Below are 18197 nucleotides of genomic sequence, written 5' to 3' on the forward strand. Positions count from 1 at the left end.
GGCATTGAAAGTAAACGAAAATCTATACAAATTATAAGCATAAAATGAAAATAATGACAAATTTTCACACTATATTTTTTCATTATTAAAATATATTTTTCTAGTTATGGATAAAATTCAAAATATTAAGGATTTGCTCATTATACAAGGAAACCAGATAATCTGCACCACAATAACTGAAATTATCAATTAATTAATAATATAGTATCTTAATACAGTGTTGATTGTTATTCTGCAATAACAAAACATGAAATGATTAGAAATATTGCAGTTTTTTTTTTGTTTAAAGGGAATAATTTCAATATGGAACTACAGTATGTGACAAAGCCATAAAATAAATTCACTCTGATAAGAGCATTTTTTCATGGATTAAAAAAATATTGGTGCAGATGTTAATCACTTCTTTAATACTCCCTTTGCTCTCCAATCAAGAAATTCTTCTAATTCTAGTTCATCTGCACTGCTAGAATCCTCATTATGATCTTTCTCATCTTGAGACTTCTGCATGTACAGGTCCTCTTTTTTCTGAAGTAGTGCTTCCACTCTAGACCAGTTGTGACTAAAAGGGGGGGAAATTGTCATTACAAGTAGAAAAGTAATTTCAGAAAAATGATATAAATATCAGGATTGTGGTTTTTAAACTGCATTTTTATTCAAAAAGATCAGTAAATATCAAGTGATATGAATTAAGTAGACAAATGGGTTATTATCTGTCTGCTTAAAGGGGGCTTGCACATGGTTCACCCTTATTTATATGTTTGACAATTAAGTTCTGACACTGAACCAATTTAAACAAAATTAGATTTTAGAATGAAAAAAGCTTTAATATTTTTCAAAGTAATCTTTATGTTTTATTTGAATAATCTTTTCATATCTTTATTTGAAAATCAACAATTTTCAACAAAGCCTTCAATGAAATCTGAGCTGTTGGAATCGTTTATTAAATGCATTGGAATGGACTGTCACCAATTTCTTTGCAACATTTCTTTTAATATTCTGTACACCATCAAATCATCGTCCTTTCAGTGTGGATTTGATTTTTGGGGAACAAGAATTTGGAAAGATAAATCAAAGGAATGGAGAGGTTTAACTAAACAATTCCATTCTTTGCCAAAAACTCCTTAATTAATTAAAATTAAATCAATTTATTGAATCAATAAATATGGTCTGTATCCCTTACATGGCCATTCAGCTAGGAGGGTGATCCATCATACGATTAATTATTTACATTATATACAATCTCCTAAAACATACAAAATCAATTTTTTATAAACAGTACATTTAACAAGGTCAACTCAATTAACTGACATAGATAAGTAATATTTAAAAATTTAGCTAACCTAAGCTTTAAAAGTCTATGCAGCATGAGTCATGGGCAATCCCTTCATAGCTACATCAATGTGAATGTTTCCTACAGTTTTTCTGATCTATATATAGCCAGGCCTCACATAACATGAGTTCAATTAATGTGTTTTTCAGTTACTGCTATTTGAAAAAATTATACCACTTTTCACTTTACATGATGCAAATTTCCAGCTAATGCAAATTTTTTTTTTATGTGATAGTTGAAAAAGATTTGAATCGCGTGTTAAGCTTACTGCGTGTCGAACGGCAATAAACAAACGTTTGCCTGCTGCCCGCCTCAGTGTGTTCCATCAACCATCGGAAGAAGACTTGTTACTTGTTTGTCTCCCACTAATAAAGTCAATGCAGACTTGCATTTAAAAATTCAAATTTTTAAATGAACCAGATGAAAATGTTACTGCGAAGGATATAACGGTAAAAGAACTAGATGAAATCTTTCGTATTGCAGAGAACCTCAAACATATATTGTTTCTTCATTGTGTATTTTATGTCCAAACAATTTAATAAGAAATGTTGAAACTGTGATCTACCTCGAGCTAGTAGTTCCCTCAGTGTCCAACAGGTGTTGAGTATCGCTGTGTTTCCCTTGAAAATTTAAAATATTCTGCGGCGCACAGTTTGGGAACCACTGTTTTATACAATAAACATTTAATTCAATAATTATTTTCATTATCTTTTACATGGTATACAGTTAAAAAGTTATTTAAAAGATATTTTTAAAATTCTTTATGGACATTCCTGAAGGTCAAGGACCAATTATAATTTTTCCTATTGATTATTATATTTTTTTGATTAACATGTTTTCATTTTGTGCGATGTGCTCGCAGGATGAATTAATTGTGTTAATTGAGGTCAGCCTGTACTTTTGATCTACAGAACTTATCTAAGTCAACCACTAGACCATTGAAAAGCTGGATTGTGTTTCCAGGAAACATGTTACTTAGATGTCCTAGATTACCTAGTTTTGCCTGAAGAGGAAGCCAGTAGTCAGCCTGGTTGCTTCCACACAAATTAGTACAAAATGTGACTACCTAGGTATTGTTATGCAACAGGAACCAGCTTCTTTTTCTTGAAACTGACCTTGTTTGGTGAATTCTTTTAACCAAACAATTCAAAACTTGTGTATAATACTCTTTATTCACTGTCACACCTGACAGTACAAATTCCTTTTAAATACCCGTCATACCTGGTAGAACAAATTCCTTTTAAATCTGTTCGATATCAATATTTCCTCTGTTACCAAAAAAGTTATTTACTTTGGTTGGCATTTGATTTTCAAAAACAAAGTTCTCTGAGAAAGCATTATCAATCACCATTTCATGCTTTGTCTCATTGTCTGTAGATCATATTTGAAATTTCACAACTCATCATGTGTTACAATTAAATCAAACAAGAGGGGAAATCAACATCTTGAATGAGCACTTCGTATGCGGAACTTTTGGTCAACAGGTCAGTCTGCTGACCAAAAGTTCCGAAGTGCTGCAGTTGTTTTTCCATCATCTGAGGAGTGCCATTCAATGATCAGATCCAATCAATGTGCAAATACTTTCACTATTTTCTGAAATTCAAAGCATTGTCAAACAATGACAGCATATACAGCGAGGGATGGTCACGAGGATCTTCCAGATCCTCATGATTATCCTTCATGGAAATCTTGAAAACCACTGAAAAACCGGCAAGCAAGATAGAGCATCATTACCATACACCTGTTTTACCAATTCATAGGTATTTTTTGTTACTTCGACGTTCCATCACTTAACAAATGACAACAGCTTTTAACATGGCTGTATGTGTGAGATAGAGAGAGAGATCTTTATTGAAACCTGAAATTAATGTGGCTACAGTACAGTTAATGTTACAACCCGTCATGACATGCAATATGTGAATGAGAGGGAGAGAGAAATCTTTATTGTAACCTAAAATTAAGATGGCTACAATACAGTTAATGTTACAACCTACCCGTCATGACATGCAGGCAAGGGATTAACATGCTAAGAAACAATGAGAGAAGATTACATACAAAGAGTAAAGGGTATTTACAAAAAAAAATTAAAGTTCATAACAAAAGTGAGAGAGACAGACAGCTTTCCACACTTCAGTTTGTAATTCACATGACAGTTAATTCTTTTTTGGGAAGCATCATCACAATACAAAAGTCAAAACCAGATGTTTGCAAGTCTAACAAAAAAACAAAACAAAAGTGAAAGACTTATGACAAGAAAATGATCTTGAAGGAGGAAAAAATTATGTAGGTCAATTTGCCAATGCACACTGCATCCTGGTCCTATATGCATGCAATAAAGTCAGTCCTAGAATTTAACTGTCAAAACTTTGTGTATTTATTTTTTGTTATTTTTTAAAAATTTTAATGAATATGATTATATTTTATGTGACTGTATATCTGCAGTAAATAAAAATATTACCAAACAAAAATTTGTTCTCCATATAATACTGTATTTTTTTTTTTTACACAGATTTATACCTGTAATATGTTTAAAGAAGGGACAGTATATACTGCTCAAAATGACTGAAATGGAATTGCTGGGGAATCATTTACCCTAATTGGTATTTTTTTTTTTTTTTTTTTGTCTTGGCAAGGAAAACATTTGATCATGTATGCAGTTATTTCTCAGACATTATTTTTCACAAAGTATCATATGAAGTAACAGAAAATTATGCATTCCATTATAAAATGCAATAAAGTTACCTTTTAAGTTATTTGTTTTGCTCTTTTTTTTTGTTTTAAAAGTTTTTTTTTTGTTCTGTTCAATTATATGCTATTGATGATTTAAAACTTTTATATTCCAGGAACTTTGTTTTCATTGGGATGGGAAGTCCAGCAAACATATATAGTAGATACAGTACACCCCTGCTATTCGCGGGGGGTTACGTTCCTGAGAAATGGCGCGAATACTGAAAACACGAATACTGAGTTATGGTTCCCGTAGTAATAAAGGGGTTCCGTTCAAAAGTATGAAATATATAAGAAAAACTAGTCTAAAATTTTGTCTATGTATGTATTATATGTACCTTCATAATATGACTATGTACATAGACAGTACATAGTGAAATGCAAGCATATGGCATCGAAATGAAAATAAGAAACAATTTAATATTAAATGTAATATTTATTAGAAATTTCAAACAAATCTTTCAAACCAGCGTCTTTGCTAGCTAAAAAACTTATCCCGCCAGTGCTATCACCAGTTTCGCTAACGTGTTGATAAAGGTGTTTTGCCTTTTCACGGGCGCCTCCGTAGTCAGGTGGGAAGGAGCAGCAGTGCGTAGCACACGCTTCTTGATTAGACCGGGGTTCGAGCCCGTCACCACCAAATACGGAAGATGCGGAAAGGTCAGGGAATGACCACCGCATATCCCGGAGCAATATGGCCTTAGTTGCTAATGCTCCTAAAAACCAAATAACAAACAACAAACAGCCTTTTCACGAACGATGAGTGAACTTAACGGAATTTTGTTATGAGTTCCGTCTTCTATCCACAGATTTAAAGCTTTTTCCATTTATTCTAATTTAACATCACGAGTTACAGAGCAAATTTTTGAAGCAATTAGCGCATTTTCACGGACACTACGGCGGATTTGATTTTATGTTTTGCCACTGAGGACACACTTTCACCATTAGAAATTTTGTCTAATAACTCACTTTTATTTGCTAATGTCATCACCTTCTTTGATCTTTTCACATTTCCCTTGTTATTCGTAGCCATATTTTTGTACGGGTTAGAAAGAACTTGTCCACAATAAAGTCACTTTCTGCCGTTAACACGCTCGAAAAAGTCTGTTTTACAGTGCAAAACGGTAGATTTATCACTTTTGTAAGCATATCAATTTATAAATTGATAAATTTATTCAATTTATAAGCATATAAATTAAAAGCAAACGACGAAACTTTCCATGACAAGCGCATAACACATACTGAACAAGGATTAGCGAGAAACATCCACGCTTGTGATTTTGTCACCCCTCTCCCCCTACCCACTGAGCGCTGTTTTGACCAGGAAAGATAATTTTAGCCACACCCACATTTTTTTATGGCGGAAAATGTTCACGGCGCTTTGAAATTCACATTTTTTTAGGTTTCATTTTATATTAAATCAGTGACCGCGAATACAGATACCGCAAATAGCGAGGGTTTACTGTATAGCCAAACCGCTGGATTTGGAGTCGGGCGGTGAGTGTGTCAGTCTAGTGATTTTGTGCTCTTACATTTCCTTTAATTTCAAGTGCAATTATGCAACCAAGTGTAGATTATTTCGGATATCCTGAAAGCTAAAAATGTCATCTATACAAAAGTTCCAACAATCAGCCCCAAATTTTTGAGGTAAACTTACTTTTGATAATTTTAGATAGACATAATTATATGCTTTAGCAGTAGTGACCGGATGCACGTGTATCATAGCACTTAGAGCGAATGCCACCCTGCTGCACATACTCGCAATTAGGCTAATCCCTGCCTCGAGCAACAAGGCTCCAACCCTCTGCCTTTTGTTTCTCAGGAAATAGAAAGTAGTTAATAGTGTACAGTGTTTGTTGTTTGAACTTAAGAAGGGCAAGCTATACAATAAGGTAATTTATTTCCAGAGCTTACAAATTTACCCTATTTTATCATTTATTTTCGATGTATGTAAATATATTTTTCTAAAACATTGAAGTCAGCCTGCAAAAAATCGCCAACTTAGTTCAGCCCCTATTTGACCAATTACTTGTGGGTTTTTTGGCACTTACAACGAGCTTTGCTTCAACTTACTACGAGTAGATAATCGTTTATCCATATTCCTCCCGTTAATCCAGATACCCACTAAAACAACATGAGCGACGCTGAAGTTGAACTGATAGTTAAGAGGGACAGACGGATTACCCAATCCGCTCAAGGAATGAGGCCCCGGCAACTGGGGAAGGTATGAATAAACCTACAAAGACCAAGGCCAAGAAGAAAGAGAAGGGTAGAAGAAGGTCTGCTACAGACGTCCCAACAATGAAGGAAGTCTCTGAAGAGGCTGCCAATGAATCATTCAGCGAATCTGACCATGAAGAACAAAAGAGTCAAGAAACTGAGCATGAAGGAAAAAAGAGTCAGGAACCCCCAATTACCCAGGTTCCCCCGTTGACTGGGACTCCAGTGGAACAGATTATTGCCATTAGAGGAACCCTAGAAAAATACATGGCTAAGCAATCAAGTAGAATTACTGCTGCCATTAGAACTGACGTGATAGAGATCTTCAGTAAAATGGAGACAGTGGTCCAAAAATTGCACGTCGACCACGAGAGGCTTAAAGCAAAAATCGAAGTTCTCACACAGAAGGGGGAAAAACAAATGCAACAACGCCCCCGCTCCTTTTCAGAGGCGTTGAGGAATGGAGATCAATATGTGCCCAACCAACCAGGAAAAGTACAAAACCGAAAGGCGGTAAGACAGCCTGAATCACATGTTATTTTGGTTAAACCAGTGGAAGACGCACATTTAGATACCAGTGAAGCAGTCAAGGAAGCACTCACAAAAAACTTCAAGGAGCAGATGAAAACTGTAAAAATAAAGAGTATTAGAAAGACCAGGAGTCTTAATAGAAACAGACACCAGGGAGGAGGCACAAACCATCCTGAATAATGCCGACATGACAAATTTCAGGCTTAGGGCAGAAGCCCCAAAGAAAAAAGGGCCTTCAGTTGTGATCTTTGATGTGGATGAGAGCTTAACACCAGAGGAGCTTAAAGCCGAGATCTTTAATAAAAATCTAAGTATATACCTGCAAGATGAGGCTAGCGTGGATGATATTAGTCCGAAATACAAAAAGAAGACCAAGTCACCTACAAACGTAAACTGGGTAATCGAACTATCAACCAGAGCATGGCAAATTCTGGGAGCTCAAAACAGAATATTCATTGGATGGGGCAGCCATAGATTCAAAGAATATATTCCTGTCCGCAGATGTTACAGGTGTCTCCGCTTTGGCCATACCTCACATACTTGCAACCAGCGTGAATCCACATGTGGCCACTGTGCCCAAAAGGGACACGACTATAAGGATTGTCCTGTCAGAGATCGGCCGCCAAGCTGCGCAAATTGCAAGGCTGCAAAGGCTCCACACCAACATTCCATCCGAGATACCAACTGCCCTGTCTATCTAAAAGTAAAGAGTCTCTACCAAATGCGGATAAATTATGGATAGAATTCCTTCTCCCAATTACCAACTAGAGATAAGAATTGTACAATTAAATGCGCAGAGAGCAAGAGTCGTTGCAGACCAGCTGAAGATAAAGGCTGAGGAAAAACAAACAGATCTAATCCTGCTCCAGGAGCCCTATGTTCGCTCTGGGGTGGTTATGGGCTACCCCTCATCATATAAAATTGTCCACTGTACAAATGACCAACCATGGGCTGCGATTGTCATCAGAAACCCTGATATCACAGCAACCAAGATCACCCCACTATGCACTTCCATCAGTGCCTGTGCCCAAATCATGACATCTCTTGGATCACTGTTCATCCTCTCTCTCTACAGCCATCCAGGTGAAGACACTGCTGCGATCTCTCTGATTGAAATGGCACTCCAGCTCCTCCCGGGTGGGCAGCTACTGATAGGCATGGACTCAAACTGTCGCTCGCCACTTTGGCACAGTCAAGCACCAGATAGGAATGCCCTAGGAAATGGCTCAAGACTTGAGGACCTTATCCTCACATCAGGCTTACAAATCTTAAACCGCCCAGGACATCTACCCACTTACAGTGGCCCACTCTGGGAGAGCGAAATTGTTATCACAATGGCTACGCCTGACTTAGCCAACAAACTTTCCGGCTGGACGGTCCAGGAGTCCTGGACCACTTCAGACCACAGAGCGATCACATTCTCCCTTGTTCGCTCGGTGGAACGCGTCGCATCGATTCCAAAGGACATTGTGCGTTATAACACCAAAAAAGCGGATTGGCAACGCTTCCTTGTGGAACTGTCCAGAAGGCTACCGGATGATGTTCCTCTACCGGCTTCACTCTCACCGGATCACTGTGTACGCAATATTACTGCCATCATCAAAAGTGCCTGTGATCTGTCCATTCCGCGTAGGAGGCCATACCACTATGCTGTTCCCTGGTGGAATACAGACCTTCGGGACTTAAGAAATGACACTCCAGCTCCTCCCGGGTGCACAACAAGCCAGGAAAACTTACCAACGTGCACGTGCCCATCTTCCCCCACATGAGGTTGAAGCTGCCCGGGAGGCATATCGGGTAGTTAGAAACATGTACACCAAGGAAATTCGTAAGTGTAAGAAGGAATCATGGCACACCCTGGTCTCTACTATTGGCAATGATTTGTTTGTTTGTTTGTTTGTTATTTAGGAGCATTAGCAACTAAGGCCATATTGCTCCGGGATATGCGGTGGTCATTCCCTGACTTTTCCGCATCCTCCGTATTTGGTGGTGACGGGCTCGAACCCCGGTCTAATCAAGAAGCGTGTGCTACGCACTGCTGCTCCTTCCCACCTGGCTACGGAGGCGCCTCTATTGGCAATGAAGACCCATGGGGCATCGTGTTCCGCATCGTCACCAATAGGCTGCCTAGAGGTGAGGTTCTTAGTACAACTCTCAAACCGGATGGCTCTTCAACCTTTACCTGGTCTGACTCAATAAATAATATTCTTGATTCCATTTACCCTACTGAATTTTCAGCAATGTCACTGGAGCAACAGCAGTTCATCGACAGTAATCAAGCTTATCAGCCAGAGGCTACGGAACCGCCCTTCACTATGTTAGAGATGAATATGGCTCTGGCTAAAATGAAAGATGGCAAAATGCCAGGTGCTGACTTACTCGAAGTCGACGTAGTCAAGAAATTCACTGAAGGCTACTCCACCACACTCTTGAGCCTTCTCAACAGGTGCCTTGCTGAAGGAACTTTCCCTGTACCCTGGAAGACTGCTACTCTCAAGCTGATCCTGAAAAATCCAGATAAACCACCCCAACTTCCTGCCTCCTACCGACCAATTGCTCTGCTCTCCGTTTTGGCCAAGCTTCTAGAACGACTTCTGCTGTATCGCCTTTCCACCTGCTATACCGATAAGCAACTCACCTCACCGTGTCAGTTTGGATTCAAGACAGGCTCTAGCACTGAAGACGCTATACACAACTTGATTACCCAGGCCACACATACAACTTCAAAGTATACTCTAGCCATCATGGTGGACTTTGCTGGTGCCTTCGATCGACTGTGGTGGCCCAGTGTCCTTCGGAGGCTTCGGCAGGCAAACATGTCCAAAAACCTATACAATAGTCTAAAATCCTATCTCAGCAATAGAAAATTACAAGTTGTAAACAAATACCAGACTATGACAAGATGCGTTCACCGGGGTTGCCCCCCCAGGGTGGAGCTAGACCCTTAGCCTTCGCTGATGATCTTGTTCTGGTGGTTCAAGGTGACACAAGAGCGGCACTGGAAACAAAAGCAAATACAGCTCTGGAAAAGCTTCAAAACTGGGCAGCACTCCACAACCTCTCAATTTCTGGTGAGAAAACAAAATCGATTCTCCTCAAGGGAAAGCTACAAATACGCAGGCCTCCAACAATGAAGTTAAATAACATCCCTATACGTCTCTACACAGAAGTCAAATACCTGGGAATCTACATTGACACCGGCCTTACCTTTCACCCTCATCTGAAGTACTTATCCACAAAAATCCGAAAGTATACGGCTATGATAAGAAGAGTCAGCAGAGCGGACTGGGGTTTGAAGCATAAAGCTTTGTCTCTCATCTATAAAGCGGCGTTTCTCCCAATTGTGTGTTATGGAGCCTCAGTTTGGTGTACAAAGGCCATCCTGGAAAAGAACAAGCGTAAACTTGACTCAATACAAAGATTCATGCTGTTGTCTATCTGCAGGGCATGTCACACTGTCAGCACCCCTGCCCTACAGGTTATTACTGGATGCTTGCCACTCTATCTTGAGGTGATTAAAAGGGGACTTTACCATCGATTAAAGAAGGGAATTCCGACACAGTTGTTAAATCTTCAACTGCAGCTTTCCAATAACCTGAAACAAGAAAGAAAATGTATCTTCGAACACCTTCAAGGACTTTGGCAGCATTCATGGGAAACCATGCCAAAGGAGAAATTACCAGAAGATTCCTCCCATCCATTGACATGACTTTCCCAAAGTCTCCTTCCTGGTTTTCACCTGGTCTGCAAGTTACATTCCTGATCACAGGACATGGGCCCTTTCAACAGAAATTGACAGCAATGGGAATTGAAAGCAATCCATTCTGCCACTGTGGCGAACAGGAGTCATGGGGGCATCTCGTGTATGAGTGCCCTGCTTACGATGATTGTAGGCTCAAATTTTTTACTGAAATCCAGGATAACCCTCGTAACCATGAAACATACCTGCTTCAGAATGAAACAACATACAAAGCTTTAATGAGTTACGCACAAGCTGTCTTTACCATCAGACGGGCAAAGTTTGCTGAACTTAGAGCTGCTCAAAACAACGACGTTCAAGTGCAAACACAAACTGGGGTCGGATAGCATTTACCCAACTGATAAAAGTGTAAGACTGAAGATTACAATACTATGCTGGCATCATGGTTGGCACTCCTTGAAAAGCTGACTCCCAGAGAGTGCTTGGCCTTTGGCACTCGCACAGTGGCTCCTGCCCCTGTGACTTTTGATCCCTCTACCCCTCCCCTATTTCTCCTTACTCAGGTGGACTGCCTTCTCTATCTGTCCACTTTAGCTTGTTCCTCACATTCAGACCCCCTTCCTCTTGTTCCCCAGGCCTTCTCTTCTCTTCTTTCTCTCTCTTTTTTTTTTTTTTTTTTTTTTTTTTTTTTAACTTGGTCTTCGTCCAGGACGCTCAGGCGACCCTGGCAGAGACCAGCCAGAGAATAAAGGGCAGCTTGGCTACCTCCTAGTGGTGTGTGCAGGCAACGTGAGGTCCCACCAGGGGCCCCGCGGCCAAATGCCAGGACACCCAACAGAACCTAATGCAATATGTCATATACAACAGACAACACTTTTCTGGCATTTACAGTAGTTCTGTATTTCTTCACAGCGTACATATGGCGCAGATGTGAGAAATCACAGGTGGCGCCTGACCCTAACACTATGCACACTATGTATAGCCAAACCACGGTCCTTATACACTTAATCTGTGGCTTCCAGAAAAATGTGGACTGGAAAAAAATACATACCTTAAAATTAATGCTGCTTTTTAGCGGAAAAAAAAAGTCTTATTTTGCTTATTGTCATTATGTAGAACACTTTAAAGAAGTAGTAGCCTTGTTTACTAAGTTCAGGAAATTGCTGATTTCTGAACTAAAAGTCTGTTCAAAACAAAGACCCCCAGTTCTGCATTTTACAGCTAAATGGAACATTTTCTGTTTCAACTGATGGCAGCAATGACAAAAATATATATACAAAAGGAATTCAAAAAATAAGTTACACCTGCTGCCATCTCTTGGTATAATTGTGCAACAAATGTGGCGCCTGTGTAGAATGGAGTTCATATCATGCATCCCCTGGTAGGTGAGTTTTGTTGATGTAGTGGTAATAGTTGTGTAGGAGCAAGTGTTCATAATGGCACGTCAGCTAGAATGTCACTCTAAGTTCGAGGTATGAGGAACAGTATGATTTTTGTGGGCGAAGAATTGTTCCGAGTTTCATAGTGAAATAACAGTGGTGTATGGGGAAAATGCAATGTCGCGTCCAGCCATAGTGAAGTGGTGCCAGCAGTTTGAAAGTGGTCACGCAGAATTGACGGCTGCTGTTCGAAAAGGAAGGCCATCAACATCAATCATTACAGACAACCTGATGCAGGTTGATGAAATGATTCGCAATAATTGAAGACTGACAGTCGCAGAAATGGCAAAGGAGTTGGATATTTCAATAGGCAGTGTTCATTCCGTGAACATCTTGACTATCGCAAATTGTGTGCATGATGGGTTCCTTGTTCACTGACAGACGAACACAAAGGTCAACGCTCATTGTCTTCTCTAGCCTTCCTTCAATGCTATTCTGTGGAAGGCCATGACTTCTTACGCCGTATCATCACTGGCGATGAAACATCGGTGCACCATTTAACCCCAGAAATGAAGAGAGCATCTATGGAATGGAGACGCACGTCACCTGTGCAGAAGAAATTCAAAGTTGCACCATATAATTGAACAATTAATGCTGCCTCATGCTGCCAAACATTACAGGCTTTGCAAACAGCCATGAAAAACAAGAGGCCTGGAAAGTTAAGCAAAGGTGTTGTTCTCATTCAGAACAATGCCACACCACACAATGCGTGCACAACATGACAATTGCTCCAAAGTTTTGGATGGGAGGTATGGCAACATCCGCCATACAGTCCCGATCTTTCACCTTGTGACTATCAGATCTTCGACAAGCTGAAAGAACATCTAGGGGTACAATGATTTGCAAACGATGAGCAGGTGCAAACAGCAGTTTGATGGTGGCTGAACGACCAAGGAGTGGATTTCTATCATCAGGGAATCGAATGTTTAGTTACACGTTCCGAGAAGTGTTTACACCAACTTGATGACTATGTGGAAAAGTAGTGCAAGGTATGTGCTTTCTATTGCATAATGTTACATACCTCAATAAATGCCTCTTGGGCTATGATGGTCAAGTGTAACTTATTTTTTGAATTACCCTCATATTTACCTCAGATTCATATTTTAAATCTGAATTCTGTTCTGATCTTTTTGACAAGACTGAAAATATGGTGCATTATTCTGAAGTAGAACAAGGATGGACAAAACATTTAAAAAGTATTTTCACTTCTTTGCATGCAATACTGATTATTTATTATAGTTTTCAATCAGTTTTGCAGGAAGAGAAATGTAAGTATATTTCAAACTACTGTTATAGTGCATCTGTTTTATTATGACATTTGAATTTTTGTATGGACTAAACAATTTAAGATATTATTAGGTGTGAGCCAAAAGTTTCTGGACTCAGGCAATAAGCTTAATTTATAGTTAATGTTGGCACTGTCCCCTTCAAAGTAGTTTTTTTCAGAATTTATACATTGATCGCAGTACTTCTTTCACTGTTTGAAGCATTTCTGGGGGGGGGGCGCCTCCGTAGCCAGGTGGGCAGGAGCAGCAGTGCGTAGCACATGCTTCTTGATTAGACCGGGGTTCGAGCCCGTGAGCAACCAAATACGGAGGATGCGGAAAGGTCAGGGAATGACCACCGCATATCCGCGAAGTAATATGGCCTTAGTTGCTAATGCTCTTAAAAAAAAATTTAAAAAAATAGCATTTCTGGAACTCCTCTTTTGTGATGCCATCCAACACTTTCTGTGAATCAGCTTGAATCCTCGTGATGTCTTTAAATCTTCATCCATTTAGTGGATTTTCATTTGTGGAACATCAAGAAGTCACAGGGGAACAGGTTGGGAGAAAAGGGAGAGTATGGAACCATCACCATTTTGTTCTTCGTTAAAACACCTGCTGAACTGACAAAGCGATGGACTGGCGCATTTATTGTGATACAGAAGCCAATCCTGAGTGTGCTATTTGTGTGGGCATTTTCTACAGACATCCTTCCTCAAACGCCTTAGGACTCTGATGTAGAACTGGTGATTCCGTCTGCCAGACCAGGAAATCTTGGTCTGGCAGACAGAAATCTTCATGAACTGTTCCCTCACTGTCAAAGAAAGCAATCAGCATGCTCTTGATGGCTGAACTTACCTGCCTTGCCTTTTTTTTTTTTGAGTGTGGAGATGATGGACTTTCCAATGGGAGGACTGCTATGACCTTGGAAAGGAAGTTTATGTCCTCCGGCCGGTACTTGCAGGTCCCTACACACAGAAAGCCAGTTCTGTTTATGTTTGTCACTCAGCAAATGGAATAAATATTTTGCAGAAATTCACCTTTTAAATTTTCAGTTAAAATGTGCCTGCAGGTACATTAAGGCAGGCCTAGAATGTTACTAGGCCTATCGTATGGTAGGCCTGGTTACATTCTATCATTAATATCATTATTATTGTTAATTGTACGTAGTCTGTCCTCATGGATGACTTGATACTTGATGCACTTTTTCAACATTTCATCAGTCTAACTTGATGATGCATGACCTGAGTGCTGAAAATCTTTAACTGAAGCTTGGCAGCCTTGGAAGATGAATACCGAAAAGTGTGTGTTCTACTCATAGCATCATCATCATTTGTCTACATTTTGCATCTCCAATACTTTGCATTTCCGAAGTTTATAAAAAAATTTGATGCAAATTTGCTGTCCCTTAATTGCAAGACACAGTCAACAGAAACACACTTAGAACACAATTGCACAATGTCTTATTGGTGCAAAACTTGCCATACTAATTCACAATGAATTAATTCAGCAGTAACTAATAGCACACTGTATACTATATGCGGTGAGTACTCCATGTGGCCAGTTTGAAAACTTTTGTCTTGCACCTCTTATGTCACTACATGCATCACCAAGTTATGGGAATAATACTTATTTTCTTTTGTCACTTGCTATTAATATTTGAAACAATGCAACTGTTTACAAAGTCAAAGTACCATTATATTATATAATTTAATATATAACACTTTATTCACCTATAAAATGGAGGGATTCCCCCAACACAGTACTGGCTGACACCCAATGCATTTGGAGAAAACAATATTCATAGAAAATAAATCACTTCTCAGGCAAGTTTCATGTTTACAACAAATCACACAAACCTGGAGAATATTTCCATTTTAAGTGAAATTAAAAAAAAAAAAAAAAAAAAAAATTTTTTTTTTTACAATTTCACTAAAATTTAGAATAAAAATAAACTTGCCAGAAAACTGCAAAAGACACATGGATACCAGAAAAGCTGCAGGTAGGCAAAACTCAAAGGTTAACCATTATGTAATCATAGCCTGAAAATGGAAATATATGAAACTCACCCAGCTAGAAATAGTATATTTGCAACATATAAACATGTAAAATATGCATTTGTTTGGTATCTATCACTTCTGTGTATACAAGCATAATGTGGCATAATTAGCATTACTTAATTTTTAAGTTATCTTCAAATAAAGTTATCCTCTGATAAGTTTAAAATGCATACATTTGTTCATCGATTTCATCGATTTCTCTTTCAACTTTAGCTTCTTCAAGATCTTCTTCTATGATAGCTTGGGAAACCTGAAAAAATTAAACATTTTAAAATTTAATGGCAACATGCTTCAAAGTATTTTAATTGCATTAATAATATATTTGCATTTTAATTTTAAAGGAAACTATCTTTTAATACCTTACAAAACTTTTCTGATTAGGTAGAACAATGAAATCATTACTTATGAAAATCATCTTTGATTCTAACTTTACCAACTCATTCGAACACTTTTCATATCATTATTAAAATGAAATCAAAAATTAATCATAAACAATATATTTATTATTAAATTCTGACTTCATTTTACTATTTCTTTAATTCATTTAATAATGCAAACATTTTAAAAAAATGGAACTTACGTTTGTTTCTTCAGCAATTGTTTTCTGAAATTTTAACCATTCTTCTTCTAGGGGATCTTTATACTCCACATTTCTTGCCTAATTAAAACAATAGCAAACAACATATAATGGATGCATATGCTTTTACAAACAACAAACGAATAGACTGCCACTTTACTATCTTTAACTAGTAAATACAGTAAAGTGGCAGTCAGTCAAATTGGCTTTCTTCATTTATAATCAAGAGATTATAAAACTATTAATGAATTTTTAGATATTTGTTTATTTTATGCTAGAATTTGGTACCCATCAAAGGTGTACCAGGTGCTTGTAAGATATCTCACTACAGAATATCATCATCAATATATTAATGCAATAATTTTTTTCTGATAATGTTTTTGTCTCTTAAAGCTATCATATCTATAATGAAAAGATGTCAAACAAAAGCTCTAATTAGATATGTTCAAAATTATTGGCCTTTCAAAAGCTTCAAAAGTGAAATTTAAACTGACTTATGCATGCTATTACCAATCACCTTACCAGCTGCAACTCACCAGACTGGTTTTATAATTTATATATCATTAGATAATAATACTGTCAGGCCCCTTTTCCCTTTCTTACTGACAATTCAATTTGTGTGCAGCTCTGCAGCCATACCAGTGCCAGCTAAATGATTACCAAGTTTGACTGTACTGCAGAGTTTGTGCAAGCATGCAGTTACATAGGGCAGTTAAATTTTAGGGTGGCTTTTACCCTATGCAATGTATGACACAGATCATTGTCTGGTGAAAGAGACAATAATTTTGCCATTTTTTGGAACATTTACAGTGGATCATGTTGCTCAAATGTTTTAAAACTTTTTGGTGGTAACCTGCATTAACAGTGACACCTTATGGAATAAATGCTGATAACACCATTCTCTTGCTGTCAAAAACCATATCTGTCATGGCTTTCATGTGTGATTTTTCCAAAAAAGGTGCAGGATGGTTTTCATTTGTCATGTTTTTTCATTTGTAACATTGTGTGCATTCATTTGGGAAGCCTTGAACCTCTGGTCTCTGGGTCATATCCATATATCAACAACTTGTCACTTGTTATAATGTTTAAAATGCATGATCTAAAACAGCTTAGTCACACAACTCATTTGAAATGAAGACTTGATGCCGTCTGATCTCATGTGAGAATGTGTGGTACTCAACAAATTTCACCTTATGCCTAAATCCTCAATCAAAATGACCTGAACCAAACAAAAAAGATAACTCCTCAGAAATATCTTGAATATTTGTCTTGAAGCCCACACCATCATTTGTCAATCCCACTGAATGGTGGTGTGGGCTTCATCAATGTTTTAATAATTTCGGGATGTGGATGGGTGACTGCTTCTTTCTTTCATCTTCAAGCAAAACATTTCCCTCGCAAAAATTTTTGAAATCACTTAACTGTGATTTTTTAAATCATTTTCAGTACATATGACAAATGAGAAAAGCAAGTGGTCAACTCAAAGCAGCTTTCTGATAGCCTGGTACATAGCAACATAAGATGCTGCAGTAAGTCACACTCAGAATCTTTTAGCTACTACTATGCACTCAAAAATTATAAGATCATTTACTGAATTTTTTGATCAAATCTTATACATGTTTCCAATTCTACTATATGATGGCATACTTTGAAATCTCATTAAAAATTACCAAATCCCAATTGAACTTTCAGTCATCATTTTTGAATCAGTAAAGTTTATGTTGAGTTACTTGAAATAGCAAATAATTGGACAAAAGAAAAAATGTAAAGACAAAAAAAAAAAAATGGTTATCTGAATAGATAAGACAATAGATTTTCAATTTCTTTATTCTTTTCCTCTTTGGTATGATATCCTGAATAGCAGAAATGCTGAAACTTTGAAAGACAGAATTTCGGAAGGCAGATGAGTAACTCTGACTGTGAGCTGATTGATTGCGCAGAGAGAGAGACGGAACATGCATTACATTGTCTTGTGTGTGTGTGGTTCAGTATCGTTGTTGACTCTGAGTCGGACATCCGTCCGACTCGAGACATATACATAAATATATACATCTGAGACAGACGTATATACATATGTACATAAGTCAACATACTTCATATAATTATGGGTTCTAAAGAATTAAAAGGTGGAATAAAAAGAAAACGCTTTACTTTAACTATCATTAACAAGCTCAAAGTAATAGAACAACTTGAAAATGTTGTTCCTGGAAAAAAAAATTGCATTGATCAGGAATTTTGTATTGGCTAACAGGCTGTGTCAGATATTAAAAAACAAAAAGAATTTATAAAGACATTTTCTTTTAAAATTCAATGTGGGGAGTGATAAAAGCAGTGTATCAAATAGACAG

General features: G+C 37.9%; 1 protein-coding gene across 1 annotated transcript in view; it reads right to left on the reverse strand.

Moving 5' to 3' along the window:
• Nucleotides 1–317: 317 nt before the first annotated feature.
• LOC150075189 (zinc finger protein 830) overlaps nucleotides 318–18197 on the reverse strand; it is a 106762-nt gene continuing 88882 nt past the window's right edge. Inside the window, exons 7-9 of the mRNA XM_090388393.1 lie at nucleotides 15853–15930; nucleotides 15446–15522; nucleotides 318–559 (exon numbers count right to left, since the gene is read on the reverse strand). Of these exons, the coding sequence (XP_090244519.1) occupies nucleotides 397–559; nucleotides 15446–15522; nucleotides 15853–15930 (318 nt within the window). The 3' untranslated portion in view covers nucleotides 318–396. The remainder of the gene's footprint in view (nucleotides 560–15445; nucleotides 15523–15852; nucleotides 15931–18197) is intronic.

This window comes from Mastigoproctus giganteus, chromosome 14 (assembly GCF_048544385.1).
Source record: "Mastigoproctus giganteus isolate SK-2022 chromosome 14, ASM4854438v1, whole genome shotgun sequence".
NCBI lineage: Eukaryota > Metazoa > Arthropoda > Arachnida > Uropygi > Thelyphonidae > Mastigoproctus > Mastigoproctus giganteus.